This window comes from Haemorhous mexicanus, chromosome 22, assembly GCF_027477595.1.
Source record: "Haemorhous mexicanus isolate bHaeMex1 chromosome 22, bHaeMex1.pri, whole genome shotgun sequence".
NCBI lineage: Eukaryota > Metazoa > Chordata > Aves > Passeriformes > Fringillidae > Haemorhous > Haemorhous mexicanus.
Genome location: NC_082362.1, coordinates 4,159,258 through 4,173,551, shown reverse-complemented (window position 1 = coordinate 4,173,551; position 14,294 = coordinate 4,159,258). Strand labels below are relative to the sequence as shown.

The 14,294-nt window shown below is 43.1% G+C and overlaps 1 protein-coding gene across 2 annotated transcripts in view; it reads left to right on the top strand.

The window, feature by feature from the left end:
• Positions 1-13,133, top strand: part of LOC132337404 (protein spinster homolog 3-like) — a 59,120-nt gene extending 45,987 nt beyond the window's left edge. Inside the window, exons 11-13 of one of the 2 annotated variants that reach the window (XR_009489172.1) lie at positions 453-575; positions 2,480-2,589; positions 3,080-5,681. Coding sequence is in view for 1 of the 2 variants with exons in the window: in XM_059865972.1 (XP_059721955.1) it covers positions 12,809-12,931 (123 nt within the window). In the remaining variant the exon portion in view is untranslated. Of the gene's footprint in view, positions 1-452; positions 576-2,479; positions 2,590-3,079; positions 5,682-12,808 lie in introns of those variants that run through there. The other variant, XM_059865972.1, reaches the window with a different exon arrangement.
• Positions 13,134-14,294: the final 1,161 nt, after the last annotated feature.

Here is a 14,294-nt window from a genome sequence, read left to right as displayed (position 1 = left end):
CTTTCCTTTCCAAAAAGCACCAAGGGCCAAACCAGCCCTGCAACAGCAAACAGGGGCAGGATAAGTTTTAGGAACAGGCAAGTGAACCTCAGAATTTCTGCATGGATACAGGGCAGTTCTGAGGGGGAATGGGGCCTGATGGGCAGCTGCCAGTTTCTGTAGATGTCAATCCAAGAGCTAGGGATGGTCACAGCACAAAGGGATCTGAACCACGGCAGCTGGAAATGCCTCAGCAGCTCTGGCTTGGCTTCCACTGAGCAAACCTGGGCTGAGGATCACTTGGTGAGGAAGAAACTTTAGCTCTGAGGAGAATATGCTGGATCTCACCCATCTCAATGGGCTGGGTAGACAAAGGTTGAGAATAATCTCTTCTAGGAAAGTTCGTGGATGAAGGCAAACTAATAAAATGCATTGCTGTAAAACCAACACTTCTCTTTTTGTGATTTCTGTAGGAAAGCTGGAATACTCTGTGCTCCTCCGTGCACCCTCTGCCCTCACCTTGGATGATTTATTTTTACAGATGTGATGTTCAATGGTACCTGCCAAGTCCTGTGTGACACCTGGATGTTCTGCAGGTGTGTGACTAAGGTGCAGCTCAAAGCAAACTGGAGGTCTGTTGCATCAGCTTCCACCTATGTATCTTTTATTCTGACATCAGAAAATGTATTTTGTAGTGGAAGGTAATTCCTACTTACATCAAGGAGCCCTGTGTGATGCCAGGAACAGGGAGAGTTTAAAAAACTGATTGCAAAGAAATTCAGGGGAAAATTTTTGTTCACTTTCCGTTCACAAGCAGATCTCAATCCTGTAAATGGTTTTATTCTTACCATTACTGACAAGTGCATGCAGGGACTCCTGCTGACATCTGAATGTTTTAGACATCACCTGGAATGGCTCGGAAGGCAGTCTGGGATCTGCTTTTTTGGCTGAAATTCCAGACTTGAAGCTGGGAAGGAGAGCAGGTCCTTGGAGTTAAAAATACAGGGAACACCTCCTTTGTCTTTTACTGAGCAATAACAAATCTTTTCCAGATTCCTTTTCCCACTTTTCTCTTGCTATTTACTACATCTTCTCTGCAAGGAGATTATGGGAAATCCATTTCTAAGTCAATAGCAACTTATGAGCCATTGACTACCTGGAATTATTTCTGGTTAGAAAATGCAGAATCCATTTCTTTTGTAATCTTTCCCACACATTGGCATGTCCATATTTGTGCCACAGAGTTTTGATTGCTAAGGCACAATGACCTTGCAGGTGTATTTATAAGCAGTGCATTAATTCAGCAAAGAAATTGGATATTGGGCATGTTCTGGTTTGAGTCTTAGTACTTTATAAAGTATCCAGACTTGTAAAGTGTCCCACACAACCCTGCAGAAGCCAACAGGACTTTGTGTGTCCATGGCACCCTCCACCCAAAGCCCAAAATTAAAGCATGCCATGTTTGCACTAATTTACCTGTGCAAGAATATTTCCTAGGCAATCACCTGTGGGTTACAGGAACATGAATGTTTAACTGGCCATTGCTGAGCTGCTGCATGTCTCTGTCCCTGTGTTATCTGGGTTTGTAAGGCACCTTCCCTACTCCTTCCCTCCCCTGTTTAGTCTGCAGGAGGAACAGACAAATCCCTTAGAAACCTGCACATGCCTGAGCTTAGGAAGGGCTAAGCCAAGGTTAATATTTCCTCTGAAAAGTCTCCTTTGCTTTCTACAGAAGCAGGCTTACAAATAGTAAAAGCAAACCAGGCTTGTCTAGTTCAAACTCTACAAGTTCCAAATGGCTTTTGGAGGTGGTTAGGATCCAGTTCCTTTTTATACACTTATTCTCAGTAGGGAAAGACTGCATTTTACTGGGCCAGAACTAGCAGAGTCACTTGTCACTTCAGCTTGGTAAGGCTTCTCTTTGAACAGAGCCTGAGCCACTAGAGGTCAGGGGAGGGATGGACAGGGAGAGCTTCTGAAAAATGGAGGTAGGGATGGAATTTGCCAGGGAATGTATTTTCATCCATGCCTGTATCACCTAGGTGAATTTTTATGGCCTTGTTTTTTAGATTATCCCCCGAGGAAAACACAGGAGTGACTGGTATTTGACATCTTTATCCAGTCCTTGGTGTGCTACAGACTTAGAGTGACACCTTTAGGATGTCAGCTAATTGCTCTGTGTCACAGCCCCATCTGCCATGGGAGGATTCCTACTGCATCTTGTGTTTTCTTCTGTTTGAATTCACACAGAGCCACGTGTGGCAGTGACAGATTTTCACTATGTGTGTGAGAAGAATGGGGCCCCACCATCCAGCAGGACTGACTGGAAAGCAGATAACTCAGCACCTCCTTTATCTTCAAGCATTTCCTTCACCTAGAAGGAATATTTGTAACCTAACCTGGCCTGCTTGAACTGCAGGGTGAGGGCTATCTGGTTTTGATGAAAGATCTACTACATGCTGTCTTCTAATGTTTTCCTATTTTTGCTTTTCATGTGGAGATTGTTGGTTCTATGCAGAGAAGTCAGTCTGTGCTTGTCAGAGGAGCTCGCACGGGATTGGGAAACTTGGTCCGTATGGGATGCTATCCGTAGGGGAGCTGGAGCTGCAGGTAACCCTTCACCAGGAGAGGGGGCTGCCCGCCCTCGAAGGAGCAGGCACGGGGCTGTGGTTGTAGGCGAAGGCAGGACCTGGCTGTGCCCTGTCCCACCCCTCCCGGCTCGCTTCGTCACCTGAGCCCTCAAAGGCTGGAGGGAGGCAAAGAAGGAAGGGAAGCAGAGAATATGAACGGGTCTTGCATTGGCCTTTCTCAAGGACAGATAGGTGTTTGTTCCCACAATTTTCTGTAGAGACAGTGAGGCCCCAATGGAAGTGACTGATACTCTCTTTGCCTGCCTGGCTGGGATGGCCACAACAAAATCAGTGGGTTCAGCAATCTGCAGGGTATTAGCTTTGGGAACCCAGTAAACATGGGAAAGGAACGCCAGCATTCACCAGGAAATGCATTTAAACTGCTGTGACTGAGCTGGTGTAATAGGCTTCACTATACAAATACTTTCAAATTTCTTTGTGTATTTTTCCTGTTGTATTTGTTCTGACAGAAGAAACTGGGGCTGATCCAGGAAAACCTTCCTTGTGTTCCATGAGGGCAGTGCATGGCTACACCCAGTGGAACATTCCCCATGAAGGTGTGCTCTGCACCTGCTGCTGCCCTCCCAGGCTGAGCACACCATCCTGGTGGTGTCCTGGGCATCTGCTCTCAGCCTCCAGGGAGCTGGGAAACAAAAGGTGAGGAAGAATCACATGGGATGAGAGATTTGGGACTTCTAATGCATCTGCTTGCTCACACTGCTCTGCAAGAAACAGCATTTCCTTTGTCCTGTGAGGTGGTTACAACACTCAAAGCCTTCTCCCCCCCCTTCTCTTGCTTCATGCTAATAGGGCTGTGAGCTGTCCCCTGGGGGTGCAGGAAAATACTTCACATATTTTTCCTCATCACTGCTCTTATGTTGTAACTCACAGCCCTGGTCTCTCTGAGCTTGGAGCAGCAAGGAGCCCCTTGTAAGTGGCCAGGGAGCACTTGGGAACAGTGTTATCTGGATTGCTGAGCAAGGGCTCTGGCTCTTGTAGTAGTGATGGTAAGCACACTTTTCTGTACTGAGAGTAGTGGTTGCTACTCAGAGGAGTATTAGGCATGTGAGAATGATTGCACCCACAGCTCAGCCTTAGTGCTGCTCATTCTCCATCTGCTCCATGGAAGATCTAGGAAAGATGCCAGGAAAATATAGTGGTAAATAATGTTTCTATTGCACCTGCTATCAGAAACATGCAAAGTGTTTTGCAAGCTATGCCAAAGTCCTGCTGCCACTAGGAAACAGGAGCAAGTTCTTGTGCTTTCTTGTATTGTGCTTTATGGGAGGTGTGAGGAGAAGACTTAACCCTGGGCAGCATGGACCTGGTGGAGTCTAGCTCTGTTTCCAGACTTGCAGAATGAACTCGGTTATGAGAGAAGCATAAAAGATTAGCTGGATGCCTCACGGCAATTTGAAGAATCTGGAAGTGCTACCAGACTGCTCAGTGAGGTAAAAATGCTGCAATGACAGAAATATTTGTGCTCCTGGGCTTGTTCTACCTCAAACACCCACAGGGCAGGACCTTGCCCCTTCCTCCACATGCCAGGATGATGGCACTCCTCCACTGGGACCCTGGAGCAGCTCATGGATCATTTCCTGAGGGGATGCTTCATCCAAAACATTGTGTGACTCTCCTGCAATTTCTTTTATGAAGCATTCAAATATTTTAACTAAAACTCCTAACTATGACTATGGTCACAGTCTCCTAACTCCAAACTTTGACTATGACTTCTCTGCATATTTCTTTGCTCCGGCATATAAATCTGTAGCTATAAAATGTTTTGTCCTTGCAACAAGTCCCTTGGAAGTTTCTTGCTTTGGTTTGTTCCCAGTGTTTTACCTCCTCACAGAGTCACTGTAGCTAGTTCATTGTGTTTGTTTGAGGCCTGACACTTGATGAGTAGATACATTCCTTTTGCAGAACACCTGACCTGAAGCTCTTTCCCACTCTCAAGGACCAGAAGGACAAGTCAGGTTGCTGGTATGCCCTTTCTGAAGGGATCCCTTCTTTCTGCATCTACAAACCTAAATGATGATTCTAGGAAGAAGTTATCCTCTAGTCTTGGATTTCCTATGTAAGGAATTAAAATGCCACTGGGGTGTCTCCATAGCCATTACATTCATGGGAACTCCTATTGGACCCATTTGTGGCAGGAGCTTTCCTAGTCACTTGCCTTCCAGCTGCCCAGACTCACTGGAGCCCAGCAGAGTAACCCACTGCCCACCGAGACTCATACTGCGACTGAGGGGATGCTTGAGCTCTTCTGCATCACTTTAAAGGTGATTACAGACATTGAGTTCCCTTTGGAAATGCTCAGAGATAAGCTGGACATTGTCAGCATGAGAAAGCTGTACAGGTATAACCTATAGATGTTTGTTTGGATGTGTAGATGTTTGACCCTTGAAAGGGACACTACTGATTTATTTTTTAAGTGCCTGTGAACAGGAGAGCCTTCCTGTGGGTTTATCTGTGCAAAGCCTTGCACTCATCTGGCCTCATTTTTTGACATGTTTCCACCAAAATGGTCAGTCTGATCTCTTTGAGGGCACTTTGGCTGAGTGCCTATTGAGTGGAGGAACAAAGGAAGTGAAGCAGCTTGTCCAGGGACAGGAATGGAATCTGTCAGAACTGCATTTATTTATCTGGTGTAATTTTCCCCAATGCTGTGCCAAAACCACACCTCTCAGGTGAGCTGGTTGGATGGAGCAGAGCATTCTTACAGCCTGGAGTCAGCAAGGGTTCTGCCTCCTATAAAACTAGTTTTTCTCACCCTCTTGCTGATAGCTGACAAAAGTAAATCAGCTCCTACCTGTGAGACCCAAACAGGCTGTAAATCAGCTCTACCATGTTGGTGTGGCAGGAGAATGGTTCCAAGTGCTTGGGAAGAAAGCTGCAATTCAAATCAGTTACTTAGCATGTTGTTTTAATGGCACACTTCTCCATGGGCTGGATGCAGAGGGCAGAGCTATTCCCATGGTGCTCAGATGTGAGAAAGTTCATTTCATACCACCACCTATTCCTCAGGGAGTGCAGTCCACCAAAAATCAGGAAAAACCCAAATGCTAAAAATACTTGTATGGAAGAGAAAACCCACAACACATTCATGTGGTATCAAGGGCCAGCTGCTTTGTGGTGATAAAAGTGCTGTGGCTTGTGTATTGTGAAGGACTTCACAGTTCAACAAACTGTGGCTTCTTCAGAGAGAAAGATGTGGCAGCTTTTTTCAACAGTAATATTTACAAGGCCTTGGTTTTGCTCTTATAAGCCAAAGCTGGAGACTCAGATTCAAGAGAATCACTAAGACTATTTTTTCATAATGGTAGAAAATGTTTTGTGAATGAATAATAAAATCAGCTTTCCCAGCTATTCCTTCTGGCTGAGGCAGAGTCTAACACTTGTGCAAACAGAACTAATGGCAGGTGCCCTGTTATTTGTTTGTTCTAGCATAAAAGGTTGACTCTGTGGTGAGGTTTCAAACTTCTCAGTCTTCTTGTAACCCAGATTTTGTCTAAATTACTTCTCTGAAATCCATCTGTATCAGCCAGAAAATTCAAAATGTGACAACTGGTCCCCTTTCTATCTTTTGCTCAGGACAAGGCAGCTGGTAGGGACCCATGGGGGACTGCATGGATAAAACATTTTGCCTGTTGGTGCTAGAAAGCTTCTCTCCTTTAGCAGAATGATATCTGGGTAAAATCTGGTGTTATTAAAGAGCCATATATTCCTGGGCACTGCTGCACAAAGACAAACCTCCCAGATAATACACTGGAGAGCAAATGCTCATCCATGGGAGGTCAGACAGCCCTGGATGTAATACCTAATAGATCTTCCTCATCAAAATATGCCTGAATCAACAAGGGAAGATACGACTTCAAATGTGATTCTTCTAAGTGTTAATGATATGATAAAGAAGTTGCTGAAAAACATGCTAGCTGGGGTAATCATGGATTGATTCTATTTAAATTAACTGTAAGGATAAACAAAAGTAGGTTTGTGATTCAGATTTTCTTCTTTCAAAGGGAGAACTGATTAGGGAAACCAACATAGTTGAATATGGATAAAGGTTTGGAATTTCTTTGTCAGCTGTTGTACAATTATTACCAGGATCTTACCCAAGTATAGGACTTTTCACTCCAGCATTCAGAAAGAGCTGGAATATAGCAGCACAAAGGGTTTGAACAGACTTGTCCTCTGAGAATAGAACCATACAGGTGGAGGAGACAAACCAGGCTGCATGGAAATGAGAGTAATGATGATTCTAACAATACATGTGATTTTAATATATGTATTGGTTTACTTTCATGGAGGATTTTAAAATGCAATGGAATTGAAATAGATACAATTCAGCAAGACAAAACATGTGATTATGAGTCCACAGATCAAGAGAGATTTCTGCTGTACATGGCAGGTAAGTGTAATCAGATGGGAGAGAAGGATGGGAGGGCCAGTCAAAGTCTGGATCTGACCTGCCAGGTGGGAAAAATGCAATTGCAGTCCTGGTAATCAGGGAAGGATGAGGGGTTATTGATGCATTGTACAAAGCAGGAATGAAGTTTTAACTAGCTTTGCAGGTACTTAGCTCTGAAACAAGTGCAGAAAAAGGTTATTAATTTCCCAGTAACCCTGGAAACCCCCTGGATGAGAGAAGGAAAGAGTCTACCATCTATAAATACACTGCAGGAATGAACAACAGGAAGAGAAACATATTTAAATCAAAGGATAGCATTAGTCAAGGAACAAAAGGGTATGACTGGGCCAGGCATAAACTTGGTTTTGAAACAAGATAAATACCTATAACACTCTGAACAGAGAGACTTTAAAAGAGTCTACAAACTGATGCTGTGAAGAGAAGAAACTTATTTCAGAAAATGGAGGTCTGGAAGGTCTTTCCAGCCCCATGATTTATGGACATGATAATGCAGGTATAGCTGAACAAGTTGACATTAAAAGCACCAGGTGCCATCAGGAGATAATAATCTTGTTCTAGGTGGCAGGAAACAGAACTCTTTTTTTAGAAGTGACATTCATGTAGTCTGGTTATCTCCACCAGTGTTTGCCAAAGGCAATTCACCTCTGATTTTTGGGACAACAGGGCAAGTTTCAGGCCAATACACATTTTGCCACAATGCTTTCAGACCTGCCTGGGAACCAGTGTTGAACATATGCATTCTTAATGAACACGTGCCTACATTGTCATGCCCTTGGAGTAGAGAATATATTTCCTGATTCCACAACCTGGCTCCAATTCAATTAAAGGAACTGCTGATGGCACTTTATGCAGCTTATGAATGGTAGGAAAACGTGAGCTACAGTTGCATTGAACCAGATCCTCCATTGCAAGACATGGACCTTGCTTGCAAAGGTTTTATTTTTAATGTCCTTTACAACTATACTGATGAATGTGTGGAATTTGTAAAATAAGCCATAGGATACATCTGTGTGAATAGTGATGCTTGAGTCATTTTAGGAAATGATGCAGGTTGGAAACTTTACATTATTCCTCCTGCCAAAGTAGGTATTTCCCAGCACACAGCCCAGCCCTCTTTACAGTGAAGTGTCTGCCAGTCCATGCCCAGTTGTAAACTGCAACAAGGCAAGAACTGATCTGTCAGAGGCTACGTTACCTCAACTGTGTCTGGGATCTGTGCTTTGAAGGGAAGGAGGGTTCTTGCAGGTGTTCAGACAGCTGTCCCTGAACAGCAGGAGAGTGACAGTTTCCAGTGCTACAGGTGCAGATATAGTTTACCTTGTTCCTTTAACCTGGCTTGCAGGGTTGTGTGACTGGTCTTGCTGCAGGTTACATTCCAGGATAAGGCTTGAGCCGCTCCAGCAGCTCAAATGAGCAGTAGCTACACTGATACACATCTTAGAAGAATTAGCTGCTAAAAAGAGCTAGTTTGAAACAGCAATCCTGAGAGGTTTGTTCTATTCTTGAGAATTAAGCACTTAAGCAATGCCCTCTAGCTTTGTTCTGACTTTGTAATTCTCTGTAATTCAGCAAAGCTTACAAACCTTGCCCTCTTGCCACTTATCAATTGTGGTTCATTAGGTTTTGCAGCAATGAGCATAGAAATAGACAAGTGATAAGAAGAGTTGGCATTTATGCTCTTCAGTAGCACCACTTGCCACTGCAGTTAAGCCATTTTTTCCATCTTTACACTTGCTCAGAAAGAAAAAAGCGTTTGAACAAACAGAAACACTTGCCCTAAGATTCTTATTTAATATGTATATATGTGTATGTACAAATACATATATACATATGTGTATATATATTTGAATTTGAGTCTATCTAAAAACAGATTGTCAGAGCAGATGAGACCTTTTCTGCCTATTTAATCTCTATAAATAGATAACCTCTATGCTTTAGCCGTAGACTTCTGTAAATTTTGTTCCTGTTTGAACTACACAGGTTTTCAGAAAAATATCTTATTTTGACTTGAATAATTTTTGGTAAAGTAGAATTGCTACAATTGCTGGTAAATTGCTCCAGCTAATTATCCTCATTACTAATAAACATGTGCCTTGTTTGCTGTTTGTATCCAGCTGGTGATGGCTTTTTTACAGTTTTGTCACACAGACAACTGTAACAATTGAATTGGTCTTCCTTCATACATGAACACAACCCTGTGCAAATCAGCCGTTGGCCTAAAAATCCAAACCCATGTGTGCTTCTTGACTCTGTTGTTATCAAACATCATTCCGAGCCCCTTCATCTTTCTTGCAGCTGTTTCCTGAGTGCTCTTCTGTTTATCAACAGCCTTCCTGAGTGGCAGTCAACAAAGCTGCACTTGCTGTGTCTGGGATAGATGTGACACTGCAATTGAGCAGTGACAGCACTCGCTGGCTGTTCCAGTGCTGAGAGCCCATTTCCCTACAGCTCTGTGCTGGCAGCTCCTGAAGTTTGGGCTTCTTGCTGTCAGCCTAGTCACCCTTCCAAAGGGACTGCTTTCCAAAGCAGGATCCTTTGGCTGTAAGACTCAGATCTATGTTCTTAGACACTAAAACATTCCAACTTGCCAAGCAACCCACATCATTCCAGCAGTGAACTCTGCTGTCCTCATTTACTAAAAGCCGTAGCATTAGGATGGGGTTGTTGATTGTCCTCCCTTGCTGCTAACAATTAATAAAAGAAAACAGAGCTGAAATTCCTGAGGAACTCCTTCAGAATCACACTTAGTAAAATATTCCCACTTCTGTCGTGTGACATGTTGTATAGCCAGATTTAATTCATTTAATGTGTTGTGGTAAGTCTCAGCTGCCATAGTTCCCTGATCAGCATGTCACATAATATCAGTGAAGTGTGCAAGAGTCCAGTCCAGTGACACTGATACCTTTCAACAGGCAAGGAAACTTTTGATCCCTTTAAAATAAAAGTGAAATTCATTTGGCAAGTTCTACCTTCTGATAAACACTTGTTTGTTGGTACTAATTATATGACCCTCCTCTGTTTTTCTATTAATCAAGTCAGCCCTTACACTATTTTACTCAGGACTGATGCCTGGCTGGCAGGCCAGCATTTCTGTTTAAAATATTGGCACAACATGAGCATCCTTCCAGGCTCCTAGAAGTTCTCTCTGTGAACAGTTATCAGCAAGTCTCATGTCAGCAGATCAGAGCACCCTGATCCAGCTCTTTTTACAGCCTGTAAAGTTCTGTCCAGGCCTCCTTAGCTTCAGCCTGCAGCCTGGCCTACTGCTGACGGCTCTATGCCATCAGCTAATGAGGAGGCAGTATGCTGTCAGCACTGCTCTTGTGTTAAAACAGACTGAAAACCAAAAATATTGCTTACAGAATATTCTGTGTCCTTTGTTATCAACTTGTTTTATGTTTATATTCCAAGTTATCAAAATTTGTCCCTTCTATGGTAATAGTATGCTTTTTGTAGCCTCTTTCTCAGTAGATGGCTTTTTATTGTTACTGTTCTCTAGCCCCTCTCTTGGCCAGTTGGACTCATGATTGTTTCAGCTTTGTGAAACAGTCCCTGTTAAAACACCAAGCACTCAGTGGCTAAATTCTGTTTGCATACAAGAAAGATGACCCAAGTAAAAGCACACCTACACAAATCATGACCAACATTTAATTATGTGGTCAGTTCCCTCTGGTGTCAAAAATGAAGCTTCTCTTATTAGGATACAGAATTATTTGCACTAAAAAATAGAAACTGCAAATAAGGTCCAGAGTTGCAGAGTTGTAATTGGCAGCACACATCCCTTTACTTAGTATCTAATTTTTTTTCTTTCCCTTATCTCTCCATTCTATAAGAAGTAAGTTCAAGTGTACCTACCCCTTACCCTATGCTACTTTACCTAGACAGTGCATTGAGAACCTCATTCTTTCTCTTTCCTTTTAAGACATGAATGATCTGAGAATAATTTGGATGTTCTTTCTCAAATTGCTCTTAAATTCCCTGATCCTGGCTATATTCAAACTGTGATCCCTTCAAAGCACCTCACTAGTACCTGCAACCACTGCTACCTTGGGTAGAAACCTAGCTCAGCTCTCTAAATTTGTAGTAGTACTTTGGCTTTGAAGAACAACTGCCTTTCATTTTCTTTCTTTTCTTTTTTTTTAATTTTAATGCTCATGGTATAGAATTTGCTGTGATACACAAAGAGCTCTTTGACAGATGTTCTTGATCTCTTTACAAGCTGGGCAGGGCAACACACTGGTGAAGAAACCCCTGCATGTTCTGTTCTGTTTGATCAAGCGAATCAGTCCCCAGTGTGCACTTCAGAGTTTGAAACTGCTGAACTAAGTGTAGAACCACTAGGAACAGCTGCTGGTTCCTTCCATCCTATCTACCTGGTTGTCAAATCCTGTCCCACAGAATTGTCAGCAGCCATTCAGTCCCAGGATGTAACTGCTGGTCGTCTAGAATATCCTATTGTAAACCAAATGGCTTCACTGTAATACTGAAAAGGCATGAAAATTGCTAAGTGTGAAACAACATAATCCCCTCTTCAGAAAGCCCAGATTGACTCTATGGGTGATGAGGTTATAGATGTATTTTGTTTAACTGAAAATGCTTCAGTCTGCTTAGAGCCCTCTAAATTCAAGTGACCCTGATGATGTACTAACATAAAGCACATGATGTTTTGGGACTGGGCTTGCAATTTTCATGACAATGTCTGGGGCAATGAATGCTCAATCCTAATTAGATCTGTAGTAGTATCTAGTATTAATCCAGAATTTTCCAAGTTGCTTGAGGAAATTTGGCCTTGAAATGAGTTAAGTCAACTCGATTGAGTAAACCACACAGTTAGAACTGTACAGTTCCAGCCTGTTCCAGCTGTGTGACTGCATCTTTTACCTGTCCTCACGTGGGCAAAGCAAAGAATGGAATCATTTCTGTTAATGTTATTGCATCCCCTTCTCATGGCTTGAACCCTTTTGTAAGATGCCAGGAAGCTGTTTATGAATTGGTAACTGCTGGGTCTGTCCTCATTGTTTTAGGATTCCTCTGCTCCCACATGGATCTGGCAGTCTCTTCCTAAAATGCTGGGGTAGTGCAAGAATGCTATTTCTGTAGCTATCCATTCCACACTGGCTTCTTAAATACTAGTTAATCAGACCTCAAGTATTTGGCAGTTCTGAGAAGTGGGGCTAAAGGCAAAGATGCATCTTACCATCTGCAGAATCCGACTGCTCCGGTGGGCGGAGGCAGAAGTTCAGAGTCTACATCCTTCACTCAAACAGAACAAAACTTGCCAAAAATGTGGCACACTAGTAATTGTAGTCCCTGCTGGGACTTGAGGCGACACCACAAACTCCATTTATTTGGAGCATTAGGATTCCTCTGAGTATAATGAAGGCAAGGACTTCTAGAGATGGATCATGGCATCCAACAAACCTGAACATCAGAGGCCATTCACTAAGACATCACAAAGGGCAGTGGCAGTGTTTGCCTTCTGTACCAAGTGCCTCTGGGAATGGAGAGAACAGGGTTGTTTGGGGGTTTTTTTGTGTGGGACTTTTTTGGTTTTTTCCCCTTTAATTTGGTTTTGGCTAGCATGAGCAATTCTATTCAAGGCAGCCTGGAACATTATACAAATGTTGTAACTGAAAAAGTCACAAACAAATATCCCAGCATTTATGTAGGATTGTAGTGGAGGGTGAGAGCAGCTGTTTGTATTGTTGCAAAAGCTAAATGTTTTCATGGAAATACAGCTTCTTCTGCACTCAATTTATCTTTTCAGGCACAACAGTGTGAGGATCAGAAAAGAACTGGGCCTGAAGATGCCAGCTCCTGTTCATGGATTTTTCTTTTGATTCACTGTTTTGCCTCCATCATGTTTCTCTTGCCCTCACAGCCTCGATGACCACCTGATGATATGACTTTTCATGGAATTTCATCAGTTTGAGGCTCATATCTGGATAACCCAAAATCTGGGGTTTGTGATCCTGTAGTGTGGTACTCTGTGTAGCTCTATTTTTCTCAAGCAAGAAACTGTGTGTCTCTGTGTGTCTGTATTTGAGTCCTGATTTTGAATCAGATAAAGCAAAACAGGAAAAGGACAATAATAGCATTGAGTCATAATTATTTACAGTTGAACATGTTAGACTGTTGCATGCAGTCACTGCTCCTGATAATGGTGGGGGTACATGGGTGTACATTTTGGCAAAGCATTACTTCAGGGAGACTCCAGCCCTTTGACAGTTCTGGTTTAGAGATTGTTGTGACTTTCTGAAGACAAAAAAATGGGTTTTTTTTCCCATGATTTTTACTAACTGAAGAAGAAAACTGGACTTGAAGCAAGCTAGGCTAATTTCCATTATTTCCAAAAGGGCAATGTGATGTTCTCGTGATGGTCCAGTTCTTCAGCCTCCAGTAACTGCTTAAACTAGGTGAGGTCCAGCCTGGTTATCAATCACTGGGGTTTTGCCTTCCACAGGTGGTCCAGCTCCCCATCTTTCTTTGCAAACAGCCATGTTCCCTTGGGAGAGAAGGTGGGAGTCTGCTCATGACCTTCTGCAGGCCCGGAACAGCCCCTGGATCAGCTGCTGGACTAAAGTTAATACTGGTGCACTGGCAAATGTGGGTTTGTTTCCTCAAAGATAAGTTCTGTTATCAAACAGAAGCACTTCTGCTCATACTGACACTCTCTAGAACTCTGGAGATGAGGAAAAATCAATAAGTGGATATCAGGCAAGGATAAACTAAAATAAACATTTTCAATCTTTTAAGATACTAACAAAATACTGAAAGGAAGAAAATAATCCCTGAAGGGATACACTCTGTTGACTGCCCTGGGAGAGAGCAGGGCTACTAACAAGTGAGTCTGTTCTTTCCTCACTGAATATGCAGCCAGATGCCTGCAAGTTCCCTCAGCACAGGACTAGTGCCTGGTTTGCTTTGGTCTCACCCAAACACTGTGTTTGTGGCCACTGGCACCAGACAGGGATGGGGTATGGGCTGAGGGGCTCTCAGAGGCCAGGAAGGCTGCTAATTCTATCAGTCCTACTAAGTTCACTTGATTCTGCAGGAACTGGCCATGGCTCATTCTGGAGCAGAGACATGTTTAATGTGGAAGAAGCTGGAAGATGAGCTAGCTGAGTTCAGACTTGCTTTTCAATGTATCCACATACCTCTTGGTAGTGATCCCAGTATGAAGGAGACTCCTAGCTTTTAGACAAAACATAGTATCCCCAGGACCAGGAGGATGCTGTCCATCTTTGTCACCT